Source organism: Eumetopias jubatus, unplaced genomic scaffold, assembly GCF_037043125.1.
Source record: "Eumetopias jubatus isolate StellerSeaLion01/CBP00866 unplaced genomic scaffold, mEumJub1_p1.0 scaffold_10, whole genome shotgun sequence".
NCBI classification, from domain to species: Eukaryota; Metazoa; Chordata; class Mammalia; order Carnivora; family Otariidae; genus Eumetopias; species Eumetopias jubatus.
This window is the reverse complement of record NW_028274816.1, coordinates 108528033-108549351: the sequence shown is the minus strand read 5'-3', so window position 1 is coordinate 108549351 and position 21319 is coordinate 108528033. Positions and strand designations below refer to the sequence as shown.

At 42.7% G+C, this 21319-nt stretch overlaps 1 protein-coding gene across 1 annotated transcript in view; it reads left to right on the top strand.

Moving 5' to 3' along the window:
* CA10 (carbonic anhydrase 10 (inactive)) overlaps window positions 1–21319 on the top strand; it is a 534858-nt gene that overhangs the window by 420798 nt on the left and 92741 nt on the right. The window contains exon 4 of the mRNA XM_028091369.2: window positions 5491–5676. Within this exon, the coding sequence (XP_027947170.1) occupies window positions 5491–5676 (186 nt within the window). The remainder of the gene's footprint in view (window positions 1–5490; window positions 5677–21319) is intronic.

Sequence of the window (21319 nt, the reverse complement as noted above, 5' to 3'; positions counted from 1 at the left end):
AAGTACCAACTCCCTCTTCCTCTCCTGGCAGCTACTGGCAACCATGTTCCACTTTCTATCTCTATTAGTCTGACTAAGCTAGGTACCTCGCAGAAGTGGAATCTATTTCCTTTTAATTTTTTTTTAAAGATTTTATTTATTTACTTGAGAGAAAGAGAGCACATGAGAGGGGGGAGGGTCAGAGGGAGAAGCAGACTCCCCGCCGAGCAGGGAGCCCGATGCGGGACTCGATCCCGGGACTCCAGGATCATGACCTGAGCTGAAGGCAGTCACTTAACCAACTGAGCCACCCAGGCGCCCAAAGTAATTACTGATAAGGAAGAAGTGGAATCTATTTAGTTTTAAAGTAATTACTGATAAGGAAGATTTACTTCTATCATTTTGACATTTGTTTTCTATATGCCTTATAGTTTCCTATCCCCCATTTTCATGGGGGGCGGTTCTTATCTCTACATTATGTTTAGGGAAACTGAGGATTCAGGAAATTCGCTGAACCTCCCAAGGTCACCAAGAGGCACACAGGGAATCTTTTGACTCAAGGATCCTTCATTCTTCCACCTGCTATGTGCCAGTAGGTTTTCTATGTCCTGGGGAAATACAGACAAGCATACCGCCTGGTCCCTGCCTTGTTTCAATGTGCAACAGTTTTCTTAGGAACATTAAATGTTAAACAGGCACAGATGGAAAGATTTCTAGAAGTGCAGGAAAGCCCCAGATACTTCCCTAATGGGACAGAGCATATATCCTCTAAGAATTCAGGGCACTGGGGCACCTGGGTGGCTTAGTCGGTTATGCGTCTGCCTTCTGCTCAGGTCATGGTCTCAGGGTCCTGGGATCGAGCCCCGCATCGGGGTCCCTGCTCCGCGGGAAGCCTGCTTCTCCCTCTCCCACTCCCCCTGCTTGTGTTCCCTCTCTCGCTCTGTCTCTGTCAAATAAATAAATAAAATCTTAAAAAAAAAATTCAGAGCAGTTCCTTTTACACTGCCTCGCACACCATGGGTGCCCATGGATATTACTGGTTGAATCTCATGGTGCTGTTCTTTTTGTCATTTGAAGAGAATTACCGAGATCCAGCTCTGCTCTGCGGGACCTGCTCTCCACAGCCGATGGATGTGGCAATAGATAGTAAGCACTGTAATAATGTGTACACCACTTGACACAGAATTTGCCAACTGCAATATCCCTGGATTAACAACACTAATTTATCCATAGGATGCTCATTGCAGTACATTTTTGCAATAGTGAAAAAGTGAAGGGGTTGTAAAGAAATCCCCTTCACTTTTTCACTATTGCAAATACATCTTTAAATCCCCTTCACTTTTCCACTATTGCAAAAATGTACTGCAATTATAATATAATATATTATAATATATTAATATATTAATATGTATTAATATATAACAATATATACTATATTGTATCATTAAAATATTAATATTATACATGGCATATTATAAATAATAGTATATATTCATATATACAAACTCATATATATATACATGTGTGTGAAAAATCACTTATCTGATTATACAGACACACATATAAAATGATCTTGTTAAAATATGGGTATAAATAGTCACACATATATGTTATAGTATATATAGGTATAAGAATTATATATATCAAAATATTGGTGGTGATCATTGGGTAATTGTGAAATTGTGGCTGATTTTTATTTCCTTGAGCCATTCTATATCCTTTTAACCATATATAATACCTGTATATTATCTTAATATTAGAAAAAGTAATTTTTACTTAATGATAGATGCAATGTCAAACACAAGCCTATTTCTGACCATTTTACTGCCAAGAAAACCATGAGTTGGGACATGAAAAAATGACAAGCTCTCATGATCTCATACTGACTAAATATGCATTTATTTGAGACTGGAGGAATACACACTTTGGGATTATCTGGTTGCAAAGAATAGATAACTTTTTTTAATACAAACCTAAAATTATTTTTAATACATGTTCACTAAGCATTTTTTTAAATTTATAATGTAAATTTTTTCCTTTATATTTTTTATTGTTATGTTAATCACCATACATTACATCATTAGTTTTCCATGTAGCGTTCCATGATTCATTGTTTGTGCATAACACCCAGTGCTCCACGCAGAACGTGCCCTCTTTAATACCCATCACCAGGCCAACCCATCCCCCCATCCCCCTCCCCTCTAGAACCCTCAGTTTGTTTTTCAGAGTCCATCGTCTCTCATGGTTCATCTCCCCCTCTGATTTACTCCCCTTCATTCTTCCCCTCCTGCTATCTTCTTCTTCTTCTTCTTTTTTTTTTCTTAACATATATTGCATTATTTGTTTCAGAGGTACAGATCTGTGATTGAACAGTCTTACACAATTCACAGCGCTCACCATAGCACATACCCTCCCCAATGTCTATCACCCAGCCACACCATCCCTCCCACCCCCCCACCACTCCAGCAACCCTCAGTTTGTTTCCTGAGATTAAGAATTCCTCATATCGGTGAAGTCATATGATACATGTCTTTCTCTGATTGACTTATTTCATTCAACATAACACCCTCCAGTTCCATCCACTTCGTTGCAAATGGCAAGATCTAGTCAGAATGGCAAAGAATAGATAACTTGAGAAAAAATTAATTTATTGGTAAGATGTAACGCATCTGAGAAAATGCAGCTCAGGCCTCATGAAGGAACTGCAAACAAGGAGATGTGAAGGATTTCTGAAGGTCAAGTGGCTGTTCTGTCTCTCAATGCACGGTTTCCTCTGTCATTGTTGGCACATCTGCTTTTCTCCTCTCTGGTCTGACTTCCAGCTACCTAGCAGGCTGAGTCTCTGGACGCCATGTGACTTTCCAGTTCAGGTACTCCACACTGCCAGGCACTCAACAACGTTTCTGTTGATAGTTCCAGATTCAGGAGGGGCAAGATGATTGACCTAGTGTTTATCAGTTAGCTTTTGCTCCATAACAGACTACCTCCAAAACTTAGGGACTTAAAACCCCAATTATTTAGCTTCCAAGTCTGGGGGTCTGTGGGCAGTTCTTCTGGTTTGGGCAAGGCTAAGCTGACCTCGGCTGGGCCAGTCAGCTGGCAGGTCAGCCATGAAGGCATCCTGGGAGAAGAGGAAGCCTTCTCCTCTTCAGTGTCATCTCATCTCCCAGCAGGCTAGCCCAGGCTCGTGGACATGGTGGTCTCAAGTTCCCAAGAAGGAGTGAGGAAATGCGCAAGGCCTCTCAGAGCACAGACGTCATATCCCCTACTGGCCAAAGCAAGTGATAAGGCCAGCCGAGAGTCAAGAGGGAGAGAAGCAGAACCTTGTGTTGAAGGGAACAGCTACAGAGTCACGCTGTAAAGAATGCAGTTGCAGGGAGGGGAAGAATTCTGGCTGTTTTTGCAATCTGCCCTTTAATCTGCCAAGCACCCAGGCTGACATGACCTCCATCTTGTAGTGATAGAACATTACATATTTCCATGTGGCCCCAGGGATTGAGGCAGCAGGGGAAGAGAGAGACTGGAGACTTGTGCATGTAAGTTTTTCACTTCCAGAGTTTCACCCTGGAAGGGACACCTGTCGTGTACCCTCATACCCCATGGCCAACGTCAATCACATGGGCTCCACCTTACAGCAGAATGAGTCAATGGAGTATTTAGTGGGCGTTACTCTGTCCACCACAGTGAGCCATCTGTCTGCAGACCTATCTGATTATCACTAGTGTCAGTGATGGTGGCGGGGCAGGTAAGGATAGTGCTAGAGAGAAAATGTAGGAAACCGTGACTAAGGAATGTGTCATATGTTACATGAAGCCCTTAAGGAGTCCCTAGGGCAGAAGGCTGGGCCCAAAGGAGTCAAAATAAGCAGGAAGAAAATCCAAGTATCTCAGCCCTGAGAGTCCAGAAGCATTCCATGCAGACCCAGTCAGATTCAGACCCAGTCAGAGTCTCCTTTAAGCTTTTGTTCTGCCCCAAGAGCTAAGTCAACCCAGGAGACAAAGGCAGTAGAGTCACAGGTAGGAATCAGGGTTCAAGTGTTTAGAGGTGCTAAGTCAAAAAAATGAAGCTGAATATCAAGTTCAAAGAGAAAAGAAGGAAAGGGAACATCAAGCAGTAAGGTCAGCAGTTTGAGAGGCTGAAGCAAGATGGAATCAGGAGTGAGGAAGGGAAATGGGAAACTTGTATCCATCTCTTTAGCTTAGCACTGAGTCCATGAGCTCTGAGAAGGGGTCAGAGCTCACATTCTGTGCAGCATCTGGTGGCCAGGGCAAGAGAGGGACTTAATAAAGACACACGGGACTGCACACTTGAGACTTCAGACCAAAGCCTTCAGTCTCCCATGACAGTTTGCTCCTGTTTACCCATTTTTGGCTTCCTTGTCTCTCAGTTGGCCTTTGAGCATCTCTTGCTTTCTCCAATTTCTCACATCTGAGATTTTAACTTTTACAGTATCTCTACATTCCAAATACTGAGGGTTAGAGGGACAAGTTATTTTTTTAAGTTTTTATTTTAATTCAGTGTAGTATTAGTTTCAGGTGTACAAGATAGTGATTCAGCACTACTATACATCCCCTGGTGCTCCTCATGACAAGCACACTCCTTCATCCCCATCACCTGTTCCACCCATCTCCCCACCTGGCTCCCCTCTGGTGACCATCAGTTTGTTCTCTAGAGTTAAGAGTCTCTTTCGTGATTTGTCTCTTTGTTTCTTTTTTTTCTTCCTTTGCTCATTTGTTTTATTTCTTAAATTCCACATATTAGTGAAATCATATGGTATTTGTCTTTCTCTGACTGACTTGTTTTGCTTAGCCTTATACTCTCTAGTTCCATCCACGTTGCTACAAATGGCAAGATTCCAGTCTTTTTTATGGCTGAGTAATATTCCATTATATATATATATATATACATATATATATATATATATATTTCATTTATCTGTCAATGGATACTTGGGCTGCTTCCATCGTTTGGCTCTTGTAAGTAATGCTGCTATAAACATAGGGCTGCATGTATGCCTTTGCACTAGTGTCTTTGTATTCTTTGGGCAAATATCCAGTAGTGTGATTGCTGGATTGAAGGGTGGATCTTTTTTTAACTTTTTGAGGAAACTCCATACTGTTTTGCAAAAGGCTGCCCCAATTTGCCTTCCCACTGACCTTCTCCTTCTCCACATCCTTGCCAGCACCTGTTGTTAAGAGGGACAAGTTATTTTTTCTAAAGTGCAATGTCCAAAATATTAGTCACAGTTGCTGAGGTCTCCTTTGAATTCCTACCTCAAATTCCTACGTGATCATGTGATCGTAAATGTGGTTTATGCCTCGCAGAAAGTACCACATAAGCCAGGTAGGGCAGGAATGCCTTCTAGGTACTGCTACTCCCTATTTCATATATAGACTTAGCCTAACATTTGCCTATCAAGAGGAGGCAAAAGGCATTGGTCTAAGCACCATGCTGGGTTTGGTGAGACACGGAACGAGAGCTTTGCATGACCTGTTGTGCATTGCCTTGCAGGTCAGTGGGACCATGTACAACACTGGAAGACATGTGTCCCTGCGCCTGGACAAGGAACACTTGGTTAACATATCAGGAGGGCCCATGACATACAGCCACCGGCTGGAGGAAATTCGACTACACTTCGGGAGTGAGGACAGCCAAGGGTCGGAGCACCTCCTCAATGGACAAGCCTTCTCTGGGGAGGTATGTGGGGCTGTTGAAGTACTAAAGTTGAGTGCCAATTAATAAGACTTGATGCCTATTTATACCCAAGGTGGGATAACAGATGGAAAGCTTTCTTTTAAATCTGTGAAATGAGAAGGTCAGTGCCTCCTTTCTCCATCTGTCTTTTGCAAGTTGACGTGGAAGTCTATAAACGTGCCTCCAGTGTTTTCTAGGGAAGGCCACAATGAAACTGGGTATTTCCTTCTGAGACATTGGTGCAGCTATCGTGACTCATGCCCTACAGTATCTCTGGAGCATTATTTTAACCCCAAACCCTCACTTTTCATGCACACCTTCACTTACACCTACTTGGACCATCAGCCTCTCATATGAGAGTATAGGTTCCATAATTTCTTCCTTCTGGCAGAATGGATCTTATTTGCACAAAACTATAACTTACTGTGAAATAAATGTCAGGCAACTAAATAGTCTGCCTGACTTTCTACAGAATGGAAATGTCATTGTATGTCACCATTAATGGTGAATATCACTATGTGCCACCATCAACCCAGATAGGACTCAGACCATAGCAGTGAGCCAAACCACCTTCAATTATAGGATGAGCGATACAGTTTAAACAGATATCATCTGGATTCTGACCCTTGACAAGCACGGTATATTTAATTTGTCCTCTTACACTTGAGGGTGGTTATCATTTAGGGGCCTGGGGGGCTTATATGCTAAATAGTCGGTAACTATGTTTCTGTTTAAAAGTCCTCAGTAACTGAGGTCAAGAAAGCTTTAAAATAACAGAAGTATGTATCTCACGATTGACTTAGTCTTTTTAATTTTTTTAATCAACATCATGTTTAAACCTGGCATTGTTTTTAATATAGTAAAGCCATACACTGAAAAAGAGAAGCCAACCTTAAGGAGTCCCTTGGCCAGATTTTAATGATTGTTCAAAGTGTATCAACTGAGAATCTACTAGGCTCTCTCCTAGGTACCAGGGATACAAAGATTAAAAAATAAAACCAAAAAAAGGCAAAGCTCCTACCACAAAGGAGTTCAAAGAATACTATATTCAAATCATTGAGGTATTCTGTTATTAGAGTATTCTGAGATGTACAAAGACCCTGGCCAACTCAAGGAAGAAGTGACAGATTTTCCCTGAAGGGGTCAGGAGAAGTGTCCCAGAGGAGGGGCCCTTTGAACTGGGCTAAGAAGAGAGGCAATGCAGAATAATGTTTAAGAACATCAGCTCTGGAGTCAAAGAACCAGAGTTTGTACGTCCTGCTCTAATACACACTTATTATGTGATCTTGAGATGGTTTCTTGATCCTTCTAAGGCTGAGTTTACACACCTCATTAGGTTATTTTGAAAATTAAGTGGGATTTCAGATGTAAGGAACATTTGTAGTACTCAAGAGTTGATAGACAACAAAGATAAAGCAGGAAATTATGAACAACAAAGGCACCAACCTGTGTCAGGACTCTGTGTGTATTGGGGAAGCTTCAGGTAGAGCTCAGCTCATCTGTCCTCTATTAGTAATGGCTGCATAGACCACAGGGTTGAGCAGGAATGAGCCTCCTTCCTGGATCCATAGGAAAAAAAAAATGCTAGGATTGATTAGGGTTGTCTGCCAAAGGCACCCTAATGGAAAAACTCCCAAGAATTGCAGATTCTGAGCTAGAGTATAGCAGGGAAGATGATGAAAGCAGGGCAAAAATCCATGAATTGAGAGTGACCAGGGCCTGCCAGTCTGAATTAGGGAATATTCTAAATTAGATAAACACTTCCTTTTTAAATACATATTATTTCAGTATTTGTAACTTTTATTTGTTGGTTTACTTGCTCATTTCTTTGCTTTGATTTCTTTGCTTTTTTCCCTCACTGATCCTTATCATAATATTGCCTCCAATTAAAAATTAATTTATTAATGAATTTATTAAGTGAATGAGTGAAAAAATGTGGATGATTACTTGGCTAAAATCTTTGCTTTGTAGAATTCCTTAGAATTGCCTTTTTCTTCAGTGTGTGATAAGGGTGCATTGTAATTTGTATAGGAACTACAATTTTGGAGTAAATGAGTGTCTCCAAAATCCTTAATGGAAACATATAACAAGTTGATCTCTCAAAGTACTAATTTTCCTAGACATACCCAGACCACAGGTATCAGGCACTCCAAGGAATCTGCATTTTTAAAGCCCGCAGGAGAGTCTGATGATTAGGTCTGTGAAGCACTCACTTCACTAGCACATTATTAAGTGCTTTCAGTGAATAAAGAATCTAAACATAGTTGCAAGTAAGAATTAACTGGGGACCGTTGTCAAAATATTTACATTTGAATCCTGCCCTAGGGCAATTGAATCAGGGTCTCAGGGAGTGGGGTCCAGATATGCACCTTTGTATAAATTCCCCCCAAGAGATTTTGGTGAGTGACCGCTGTGCCAGTTTTAGCTCAAAATATGCCTGAATTATCCCAGTTTTCTAAACAATGAGGACTTAATCAACAAAACCATACTACACAAAAATTAAAAAGGGCACCTGGGTGTTACGGCAAATGGCAAAGCTGGGGTGCTGTCTAGACGGATGAGATTTGGAGAACAGCTTCCCAAGCAGGCAAGCCAGAGCATTGGCCTTAGCATAAGTACTATTACACCTTGTCTTGGGCAGACCACATCAGCTGTGTTACTTTTCTTTCCCAGCCCCTCAGTATGAATGGTCTCAGTATGAGTGGTCTCTGAACTGGTGTGGGTTTAGGTATAAGAAATCAGAATGCTGGAAGCACCAAAACAATGTCACGTGGCTAAGTATTAGCCTTTGAGATATTTAAGAGTTTAGTGACCAAGAAAAGTTTGGCACCTTCTCTGTGGCATGAGGGAAAAGACCTAGAGTCCATGGATGGAAGTCCTAGAAAGATGGAGTTCAACTAAATAAATGTACGTTCTAACAATGAGAGCTATCCATTGATGGAATGAGTTTGCCTCTAAAAATAGTGAATTCCCATCACTGGAATTATTAAGCATGGAATGGAATTTGAGGACTTCATAAGAGTGACTCATCTCATATCCTCATGAGCCAGGAATGTACCTTCTAGTGCTGAAATCCCATACAATCCATGATTTCCTTATAGAAAATGTCCCCCAACTGGATTCCACTGAGTGTTAGCCCCAGTTAAAGTAAATATAGCCCATCCTGGAGGTTAATGTCTTATTTTTATTTTGTGCTGTCTTCAAAGCCACCTTTGGTCTCTGTTTTTGGCTATCCTCTGAGAGGACCTAAGTAGACACTTCTGGCAAAAGAGTGTGTGTTTATTTTGTTGACAATGAATAATCACATCGCCATCTGTCCCATCTATCATCGCCAATCGTGATAAGTCAATTAATGCCAGGCATTTTCCTTGGCACAGTGCAACAGTCATTATCTCAAGAGCTGTAGATTAATTGCAGTCTGTCTAGTGAGGTTATTGTAATTGATGGTAATCATTTGCTTTGTTTTTTAAAGCTGCGTGGATGTATGACACAGTCAGCAACTGCATTTTTATAAAAATTATTCATGTCCTACATGGAGCATTCCAGGACGCCTTGTTGGGGGCTGGTGATAAATGAGCATATTCAGGGATTCAAATGACTCCATTTTTTCAAGAAGGGAAAATGAACTGTTTTTAATATGGAAGACCCTTCGCTTGCTAATCATGTCTAACTAACTGGTTAGATTCATGTCCACTCTAAAGTAGGGTATTTACGAAAAGAAACAAATGCATTAAGTAGGCAAAAGATAATATTTGAAAAGAATCATGGGAATGGATGAAGTTCCAGTAGTGAGGCTAGACAAAAAAGAAGCGTTCTTATTGAGTGGAGGTTGGAAATACTCATTTTGAAAACCTTCCTTAAGTTCTTTCCGAAGGCGCAAGGGAGTGTATATACTGAGACTCGCACCAGCCACTTCACGGGAAACCTCTGCCCCCATTCCTGCCATCCATCTTCCCATGTCTCCAGTGTGCTGAGCTCCACAGCCCCGCATAGGAGACAGTCTATTGAGGACATGTATATTTAAAATACAGGGTCACGTGGCTTGTATTTGAGGTTGGTTCTGGAAGGGGGTTATGAAATAGCTCTCTCGGGACTGTTTTAAGTAGAGGACACTTGAACACCTCTGTGGCTGGACACAGTCGCTGCTCCCACTGAAGGTGAGGTAGGAACATGAGCTTTTCCCGGCTCAGCTTCTTGAGTCTCTGATTCTGCTCACACACATCCGAGCAAGGAAAGAGTCCACAGCTATTGCTATGAATGTGGATAAGATTGTTTCATTAAAAGGGGGAACAAAAGTCGTATGTTATTTATTTATGGGTTTGTTTGCTTGTTTGTTTGTTTGCTTATCTATTTATTTAGTGGCTCTGAACCAGAATAGGGAATACAATTATCTCTGTGCAAACAACTGAGAAGTGCAGAAAATGCAGGCCCTGTCTCCTTAAAGGAGTCTGTTATTTGCATCCTTTAGAGACTGGCTGCACTAAAGCCACACAAATTTGTAGGAATAAGCAACACCAAATTGTTCTGCAGGATGCTAGAGTATGAAATGCACTGAGGAGCACATCACGGAGAACCAGGGCCCCATTAGGCACAGAACAGCTCCGGGGGGAGGTACTCAGGCAATGTAATCAGCACTTTGCCAGGAGGCTGGGACCTCCTTGTAGAGATGTTCATTGACACAAGTGGAGTTTTGAAGGGGAATGAGAATTGGGATGTTTAAAAATAACAGGTACACGGTCGTACGTATGGAAGAACTCCCTGAGTGCCGAGGTAAAGGTGGTCCCTCTGTCCTGAATGCCAGCTTTCTCTCTCTCTTCCTCATTCCCACACAGCCCCCCACCCCACCCTACACCCCAGAGCTTTCCAAGCCTCCTCCCCTCCTCCCAGCCAGTGACTCCCAGAGAATCCTCCATATTCACCTATTTCCGTAGTCCGCAAGCCGTAGCCTGTGGACCAAATTCAGTCAAGTAGCTAAGCATGATTTACATGTTTAAAGGATTGGGTTTTTTTTTTTTTTTTAAAGAAGAAGAAGAACGTGCAACAGAGACCCTGTGTGGCCGCAAAAGCGAAATATTTACAAAATATCTGGTCTTTTACACAAAACTTTCACTGGCCCCAATCTATTAAATTGCCCATCACTATAGATTTTATAACTGTTTACTCTCAGTTCTCTTAGAACTGGAGTTCTTTGTTGATAAAGATTTTATTTTGATCATCGCTGTATTCCCAGCACTTTGTACATTGTCAGACAAATGAGAGCAGAATCCATAAATGTTTGCTGAATGAAAAAATAAACGATCTTCGTACACCCCTTCAGGACAGGGACTTTTTTCACTATTCATCTTTGTATACGGTACACCTAGCACAGTACCCACCATACAGTAAGTGCATAATTGATGTCTGTGGAATGAGTCATTCAGTCACTGAATCCATAACTCAATCAACTCTTGGCGACCTAGGAATTCAAAGCTTACAGGAATTTTTTCCTGGAATTTTGGGTGCGTTATATTCATTGACTATACCAGGAATATGCAGCCTCATTTAAATTGAAGATGGAGTGTTTCAATAAAGGCTGTCCAAAGCACCAAGCTCCATTAGAAACTGGAAAAGAGAAAGAGTGGTTTAGTTCACAGCAACCACTAAGGCGTGTTCTGGGCTTTCTTTGAGAAAGGATTGTACTTTGAGAGATGCAAAAATGTATTAACAAGGTACTAACCTAGCCCTATCCTCAGTGTGGTAAAGAACACAAAAGCATTGAACAATTGTCACCTTGGAGGAACAAGGCACAGACTTGAGTCAATTACTCAGCAGCACAATCCAGAACTTGCTCAGGCACGTCCACAGCTGGCTACCGAATCTCACTGCTAACATCTGGCCACTATTTACGTGCTTCCTGATTTGCTTTTCCTTCCTTCCTTCCTTCCTTCCTTCCTTCTTTCTTCCCTTCAGCTAACAAATATTGAGTGCCTACCATGTGCTACAGTGAAGAAAACAGATAAAAATCCTTCCTGTATGGTGCTTATAGTCAAGTGAGAATGCACAAATAATAAATAATAAACATAATAAATGAGTAAATGCATATGGTAAGTTAGAATAGGATCAACACTATGGGAAAAGAAATAGAGTCAGGAGGGATCAGAGCATGAGGAGGGGAGGTAATGAGTTACAAGGGTAAGCAGGATCATCTGTATAAGCTATGTTGAGAGGATGTCATCTGTGAGGTTGCCATAGAGATGTCTGGGGGAAGGACATTCCAGGCAGAGGTAAGAGCCACTACCATGGCTTTGAAGTGGGAGAGAGCTGTGAGCTTTCTAGGAAGAGGGAGAGCAGCATAAACACAGGGTAAGGGAGAGGGCGTGAGAAGTCAGGGAGGTGAGAGTGGGCAGGGCTGCTGCACATCAGGTCTTCTTTGCCTGGACTTTGTATGGACTTTGGCCCTTACTCTCAATGAATTCCAAAGCACAACATAAATTCTCCCACTGAATCACCCAACGCTAGCTCCGTGAAGTTGCCTCTTGGTATTATCTCCCTCTTACCTGGGGAACCTAAGGCCCAAGACCATGCAGACAGTAAATGATTGAGGTTGGGCTTAGCTCAGGTCTTCTGATTGAAAACACTGATTAACCTAAGCCAAGGTTTACCTACCCATAAACCCCAGAGTAGTGACTGCTCGCCTACTCTGGACCCTAGCCCGGGGGATATGTTCAAGGATCTGTAGACCATGAGGAAGACCCTGACTTCCCAGAATGTTAGCTCCATGCAGTCACAGAGTAGGTCGTATTTTTTAATATGTCCCCATACAACTCTGAAAAACAAACTGAGGGTTCTAGACAGGAGGGTGGTAGGGGGATGGGTTAGCCTGGTGATGGGTATTGAGGAGGGCACGTTCTGCATGGAGCACTGGGTGTTATGAACAAACAATGAATCATGGAACACTGCACCAAAAACTAATGATGTAATATATGGTGATTAACATAACAATAAAAAATTTTAAAAAAAATATGTCCCCATACATGTGACAGACCCCTGATGGATATTACTGAATAAAAAGATTGAATCGGCAAATGAAGATAACTTAAAAGATTGCAACTTTCAGAGTGCCTAAATTATGCCCAGTATGTCATGAATTCAGTTCTATTGCCATAATGGCAAACCTAATAAAGTTAATGTCAATATCAACAGCAGTTCTGGACATTTTAGGTTACGTTATTCACAAATACGGAGTAAGTGAATTCTTCAGGGTCCCTGGGAGGAGGAATGGAAAAATGGATAGCCAATGTGCCAGAAATATTCATGTAGATTCCTCGTTTCAGCCCTGGAATTACTCCCAGGATCAGACCAGGGAATTAGTCTTTGCCAGTGCTAGAAGCCTAAGTTCTGGATCCCGGGAGCCAGTCCCACTCAGAGTTAGCAAACTGGCCTTCGAGAAGCAAAGCAAACAGAAGTCAGAAGCCCAGATGGTGGTAGGGCATATTATGATGATGCCAGCAAGCAGATGATGACTGGGATCTAAGGAGAGGGGGTCTTCCCTTTGGACATTTTTATAATTGCTTCTGGGAAGGGACAATCCAATCAAGTCAACAGCCTCCTGGATTGCTAGTTTTAGAAGGACACCATGGGGCAGCCAAAGAGAGAAGACATTGCATTTAAAGACAACTTGCTGAGGCAACTCATTATCCTGTGGACTCGCATCCTAACCTGCATCATACCTCTGACCTGGTCCTGCCAGGATGTCATTATGACAGCCACCATCCTCCTCTACTGCACTCTAATCTCCTCCCTGGTGTTCCGTCTAAAGCAGGGAAGAAGGTACTATATTACAAAGACATTGTTAAAGACAGGCATTACCTGGGACTTGATCAAGGTTCAGTGTAGAACCTAACTGTTACCATGGAGACCATCAGTGTTCAGCTTTACAAGTGTCGAATGTGGTCTTCCTTTATTTAGTAAACAATGACATTGCAGTTAAGGTGGGTACTGGACCCAACACCTCTACAACCTAGCTGTACTTCTTTTTCACCCATTTCCAAAGCCAGAGGAATAAAATCAATTGGAAAAGAAAGGTGTGAAGTAAGAATTCACTACTACTCTGACCACTGTCAAGAGTTCACTAAAATTTGCAGAGGTTCCACCAAAGATCACATCTCCTACTTTAAGGTATAGACCAGCTATTGAAAAGAACAAGTCCGCTCAAAGCCTCCGTCTGAAGTGTTAAAATTGGAGGTCCATGGAGGTCACCTCTTCCAACCCACTTACTGTACAAAAGAAAACTCAGATGCCAGAGAGGATAAGAGCCCTGCCCAAAGTCACTGAGAGACAGTGGCAGGATTAGGACTGGAACCTAAGTTTCTGGCGCCCTAATTTGAGATTTAAAATTTTTCAGATAAAAATGTAAGTTATATACAATCCCAAGGTTCAGCAGGCCCTTTGAGATCATCTGGTTTAGTTGTCCCGTAGAGCAGGTGTAGTCTGATAATCAGATTCCCTATCTTAGTGAGCAGAACCCATCACAAGGACATTAATGCAGCCAGCCTCAAAAAGGCAAAGACATGGACAGATTATTTTATAAACATGAGCACTTATCAGCATCCATGAGGAGATGGATCTAGAAGTCACCAAATCACCCCAAACAAAAATACCACCCATGTGAGAACCGTAATAGTGCCTGATTGCAAGAAATGTAGAAATGAAAGACTGGAAGACTAAAACAGAAAGTAGAATTCCTGAAAGATCCTTTGGTTGGTCTTAATACGAAAAGGCAATCACGAGGACCTAAGAATATGAGCCGTGCTTTTCTACAGTTTGAATCCCCCCTCCTACCCACTCTCCCCAATAACCACCTAGAACAACAGCTCAGTAATATTAAATATAAGTAATCTAGATAATAATATTGCAAAATTAAATCATGAGATGTCTAGCCACCCCATGGATGTGCTGCTATACAATTCAAAATAAAACCATTTAAAACCCCCAGATTCATTTGCTCTGACATATCGATAAACTTTTGCTGAAACAAAGCTAATCATCTCAATGGTGCCGACTTAATTGCTCGCCAGTTGACGGATAATAAACAGACCTGAGGATTAAAATATGAACTAATTACTATACTCAATTCCATTTACTTGATTTCATGTTCCATTAATTTTTTGCATCATTTCTGGTAGAAGGCTTAGATTTATGGTCGCACCAAATGAATTATGCCATTTAGTTGCCTGTGGCATGCTCGTGTTCAGAATTGGTTGGAAAGAGCAGAATTCTGGGCAGTAAATATTTAGCCGAAGCAGCCTAGGATATAGTAAGTGAAGGTAATTATCCGTTCCCAAATACCAGCCAGGGTCAGCCTCTATAAATCTATCCCCATTTCAGCTGTAAAAGGGCAACACTAGAATTGCTCTCATGATTATTCATTGGATCATCTTGTTAGAAGCAGTTTCCAAGAACAGCAGTTGCCTTGGTCTGGAAGAGGGCTACAGGGAAGCCAAGACAAGCACATGGTAGGGAAGGGATAGTGGCTTGGGAGTCAGACTCTTGTGCCACCAGACAGAGGGTAACGTTTTTACTTAAAAGATCTGCCTTCAGCACCCTGTTCTGTTGCCTACTAGCTGTGTGATCTCAGCAAGGGCAAAACGGGGCAAATCTCTTAGCCTTCCTTAACCTTTTTAAACTCTGATCTGGGTTTAATAATGCCAGTCCTATATACATGATCGGTTGATTGTGTATTGAGAAAAAACATTCCCGTGATAGGGCTTCTTAAGCTGCAAAGTGCTGTGCCAGTCATCTAGTCCAAAATCTTTGCAGAGAAGACCTATAAAGATAATCACAACGTACCAAGATGGTTGCTACCATGGGTTTTCATTTATTGAGCTTGTACCATGACCCAGTTCAGTGCCTTCTCACACCCAATGCTCACAACGAGCCAGTGAGCTAACACTCGGAAGCACCATTTTTACAAAAAGGAAAAGAAAGAGAGATTAAAGAACCTGCTTTCAGTCACATGGTCCATGCGGGGATTTGAACCCAGGTCTCTGACTTCAGCTATGCAAAGTCAAGGCACCTAACTGGTTCTGCTTCTAAGTAGCTGCTTGATCACCGGTAAGTTCATTCTCTCTAATCACGAATACCCCGTGTGTCACCTGAGAGGATGTTTCAGCCCCTCCCAGTTCTGCACCAGCCTTAAGAATAACCTGCACTTTTTCTGGCTATAAAGTGAGCCGGGAGCCTATCTCTCCAAGTGGCACGAACTGCAATGGGAAATATGACACAGCATCCTTTTGTGCACCTGCCGAGGACTGTAGATTCATTCACCTGCCCCTCTCAGATGGACAGTAACTAGGACGTTACATACAGATGCACAGTGATGTTTTTTGCTCTCGTGTCTTTGAGATACAATAAGCAAGGTATTGCATGTCTGTAAATTTGTTTGCGAATAAACACATCTGTCTCCCTCCGCAAAGCATGGGAAACCATATTCCTTAGTCTCAGAGGTGGCTTGGGCGAATACATTTTCTGGTAGTGGATCTGTTTGCTGAGCTAGAAATTTCTGGATTGAGTCTTAAAAAGGGACCCTGCAGGAGCTGTTTGGCAAAATGAGCTTAGCCAGGAGATTTTAAATCATACTCCCAGCCAGGAAAAGGAGGAAGGCCCAGCGGTCACCAGATACCTGCCTCAGGAATCAGTGCCCCTGCTCCAGGTTTTTCAAAGCAAATAGCTGTGTCTGCTTCAGGAAGGACCAGTCTGGTGGACCCAAACAGCCACCCAGAACAACTGTTGTTTCTGTAAGGTCCTCGGTGGGGATCACACATTTCCTGTTGCACCTGCCTGTCTAGGGCTAATGTGTTCCCCTTCCCCCCCAGGTGACAAGCTGGGACCTTCTTGCATAAGCAGCAGTTAATCGCAAAGGTTAAAATTGCCAGAGTTATTTATTCCTATGTTTGAATCTGGCTTTGTCACACACACCTGTGACCTTGGGCAAGTTACTCAACCTACTTGTCCTTCGGTTTCCTTATTGATGAGACTAACAGCGATGCCCATCTGTAGGGCTCCCTTCCCCAGCTTTATTGAAGTAAAGTTTACCTACAATAAAAGTCAGCCATTTTAACTGTACAAGTCAATATATCTTCATAAATATATAGTCATGTAACCACCACTACAACTGTGATCTCACACCACTTTCATCACCACGAAAGGTGCCCTCATGTCCCTCAGCAGTCAATCTCCTGACCCCTGGTAACCACTGATCTGCTATCACTGTAGTTTTGCTTTTTTCAAATTTCAATGGACTCATACAGTATATAGTCTTTTTTTAACTTTATTTTTTAAATTATCATACATTTAAATTAACTGTTTTCCTTTGGCATACAGTTCTTCGAACTTTCGCATGTACAGATTTGCATAACCATCATCATAATCAGGATACAGAACCGTTCTGCCCTATAGGGTATTTTTCAGGATTAAGAGGATCAGTGTATGGAAAGTGCTCAGAACAGAGCCTGGCACGCAGTGAGCGCCCAGTAATGGTGGTGTTTATTGGCAACAGTATGCTTCTTCGGGCTCCATCTTTCAAGGTCAGCGTTTTTACCCTCTGTCCCCATCTAGGAATCCAGAGTGGCATCCGGGCAGGAGGTGAAATTCCTACATTTCACCTTTTCTGATTGCTGATTTCTTGTTGGTATCAATACTCCCTAGAAGAGGGCTGCAGATGTGCTACCCACTGGCCAAGGTGTTTGTCCTCAGAACTGCACCTCTTTCTAGTCATCACCGGGGCCCCATGCAAGCCAGTCAGGCCCTGCCAACACCAGCTTGGACATGTGGTTCGGGAAATGCATCAGCTGGAGCATGTGCAAGGAAGTGCAATCCCCATCCTGGCCTCTGGGAGCGCCCTTCCCCCTCCCCAGATAATGACTCCTTCTCCTGTCTTGCAAAGGCCACCAGCAAACAGGGCATTTTCTCATGCTCTGGGTCTGAGGCAAAACCTTGATCTATCTAGATAGGATGATCACATGCTCCTAGGGCACTCTAGATTGAGGTCAGTTGGTCCTGGTGTCATTGAAATAGCACCTCCTTTTCTCTCAAAAATGCCCCACTTTGTACAGTGAATCATATGGTCAACCTGTGTCTAGAAGACCTAGAAGACCTCTCTGGATCTCCTTCCCCTCATCCAGAAAATGAGAGGACTGGAGTAGCTCGGTCAGAGCCCTTCCAGCACCACGGGGCCCAGGGAAGTAAAATCTTCCTGAGTCATTTTATCGTTACATATAAATATTGACGGAGGGGGTCGTTGTGCTGTCTGGAGAGTCAGAAACATGGGTCTGCAATAAAATCTTTATGCTACATTGAAGAGGTTCCCCCAAAGATTAAGTATATGCTCTCTAAGTGGCCACTATCATACCTCCTTTAAGGTAAAAGCTTGGGAAATTAAGACATTTGATGTGACACCAAAAATTAAAGCTGAGCTTGTCCTGCTGACTCGGATATGTCACCTTTACTTGCTATAATGCCTGAAATATTGAACCTCCTACTGTGTCCCTGTTACCACGGCCACGGTATGCTAGCAGTACTAGTACGTGCGTGCGCACACACACACAAACACGCACACATTCTACAAGGCTTCGGTCATTCAGCTACCTCCCAGGTAAAATGCTCCTGTGGTTAGTAGGGTATTTTACTAGAAACTACAGGTTCCCCTTGAACCATTTTGCTTTGTGTATTTTAATTACAATTTAAGTGATTTCTCTACATGGAGCACCCCTAGGAAGAAACCCCAGGAATTATCATCATCATCCACTTAGGCTTTGTTTCAATTCTGATCTTTAGAGAGCCAGAACAGTAAGAAGATTCTGTCACCGTAAACCCTTCTGTAAATCCCTATTGGTGTCACTCTTTGCCATCAAACAAAAGGGAGAGGGTTTCTGCTCCAAAAGGCAGTTGCAGTCTTTGCTTTTTAAAACCCCGGGGGCATCCAAACCCTCAGTCCCACCAAGCTCTAGTGCTGCTTCTGGAGTATTCATTTAGCTTGATTCACATTATTTTAATTTTCTTAGGGGTGTCTTTACTAGCTGGAGGGTGATTTTTTTTCCCCTTAATTAAAGAACGAGTTGATTCCAAAGCACACAGAACAAAACAATCCCTTTCATACCCTGTCTCGCTTGTCACTTTGTCCTGCTGTTCTTGTTTTTGGATGCTTTTCAGCTTTCGCCCTACCTGCCTTCTCAAGCTGGAAATGGGATGGAATGACAGGGGCTGAGGCCCGTCTTTCAGTGGAACCAACCAACCCTTGGTTTCAATTCTTTTAATTCCTGCGAGCAGATGACGGTTTGGGGGAGGGCCAGGTAGTGTTCTATCTCTTGATAGAAAAGCTGTATTACCAGCCAGAGCAATTCAACAAAAATCCATGCAGTTGAGCCAAGAATGGCTCCAGCCTAGGGCTGCTCAGTGAACAAACCCAGCCACTGTCCTCACAGAGTTCAGGTCCCCAAGGGCATCTTAGGTGTGGTGCTTTTGGATGCAGGTCACAGGAACTCGTTCAAGCTAAGCGAAGCGACCAAGACAATCTATGGAAAGCCTCTGGGATATGTCATAGAACTCTAGGTCACCTGGGCCAGTAAAGAGACTGGAAGCCAGAACTGAGACAAGGTCATGACCCTGGAAATTACTCCAGCCCCACTTCTGACCTCCACATGGCTGCTCTATTCTCATTCTCTCCATCAGCTGCCCTTTTCTTCTGATTCTCTGTGCCCATGCAGGGAATAAATGACCCCCCTTAGGCTCCCAAGTTTAGGTCCTCTTGGATCAAGACCACCTGGCCTGACTGGCTGACTGGCTCTTCATCCCAATTCCAAATTCTCCAAGAAGAGGTTTGATTTTTTTTCCAACCTAGATCTGATATCCTCTCTGACCTAACCAGCTATGTGTGTGAGGTGGTCATGTAGATAAACAGGTCTGGGGGGACCTGCCCTGGTGGGAGGAAGAGCAATGACATGGAGTAAGCAGTTGCTGTAAAGCCATACGGACACCCAAAAAATGTTGACTGTGGTGGGGAACGTAGTTTTTTCCTGCTCAGCCCAACAAAATCCACACGATGTATCGGACGCAGATCTAGGGGTTGGAGAAGGCTTTCGGACATGAGCAAGATCTTGAAAGAGAGGTTATGAGTGTGGCTGAAATAGGATGAGAGCATCCCAGACAAATAGGAATAGCACCTGTTAGTAGAAAGAATAAATGTAGTCAATCCATAGTGTGCTCTCAAAGAATTTAACGTCTTGTGATTGTCACAACAATCTTATTCACCGTGGGGACGTCAGTGGCAAATCACAGCATGTCACTCGTCTTCCTGGCTGCCGGTGCTGCTCTCCCCCTCCTCCCTTTCTGCCAGTACATAAATCACGGGGTGGGCTCAAACAAGTTTCCCAGGGGTTGGCATCAGGCGAACCCACATTCAGATGCCAGTTCTGTCACTTGCTGTGTGCCCTTCAAAAATATTTGGGCTCCTCCAAAATGAGGAAAATGATAGTAACAATATCAACCTCAGAGGGTTTGTTGTTGGGATAAAACAAAGCAATGTGAGATCAAGAGCCTTAGCCCTGTGTCCAGCCCAGAGGAGATGACAAGAATGTTTCCAGCCCCTTCCCTCTCTGTCTGTTGTCTTCTCCAGGGGTGGGCTGATGAGCTGTCTTGGGTAAAACCACACAGACTTAGGAGGGATGTGGTCTAACATTGGAATGGAATAGTTAAAATAAAGAGTCTTCCCCAGCCACCAAAAGGGAACATTTCTAAAATAATCAGTGGACCTTTACACATGTTCTCACCTCTTGCCTGTCAGTTTCCAGAACTCGGAGCAAAAAGAGGAAGAATTGTTTATATTGTTCACAATTACTCATTGGCTTGGAACCACTTTCACTTGCTTGGTATTAAGCCTGTCGAGTGAGGCATCCAGTGGGGCCGATCATCCGAGCTCCCTGTTGCCCACCTCAGTCAGGGACCATCTTATCTGGGCACAGATGATTAGTTTATGACAACTGTTTCTAATCTCTGTCCCTTCCACGGAACTGAAACAACCCAAGAAATTATTCTATCCCATGTGTTGACTTAATTTCTTAAGAGCCCCAGATACAGGACGCTCTCCAAAAGCCTTTTGGATATCAAAGTCCAGGATATCCCCATTGGGATAGTTTTCTCGTTATTAGTGTTCTGGAAAATGCCAACAGGTGCGAAATACACAACTTTCTTGGGCAGAGGCTGAGCTTGATCAACACTGCAGGTTATATTATTTAATTTGGGTGCTTGTTTTAATTAAAAGAAAAATTCATTTACAGTGGACCTTTAATATTGAAGGTGCATTTTTTTTTCAACTGGCATGTATTCAATTTCTTTTTCAACAGAAAAAAAAAAAAAGAATGTTTGCTTGAGTTAAGAGCTGGGGATCAGGGTTAAATTTGCAAAACCAACTACATCCCTAGCTATATAGTATGATTCGCTTCACTGCAAATACATGCTAATCCCTTAACCTTGCTCAAGACCCTGTCAATTTTCTGGCCAGATTTACAAAACATTTCCACCAGGAAATAATGGCCAACAAGTTCAGAAAAAGAATCCAACGAGGAAGAAAATATTCTTGCATCACAAGGTTCGACAAAGTCTGATTGGTATG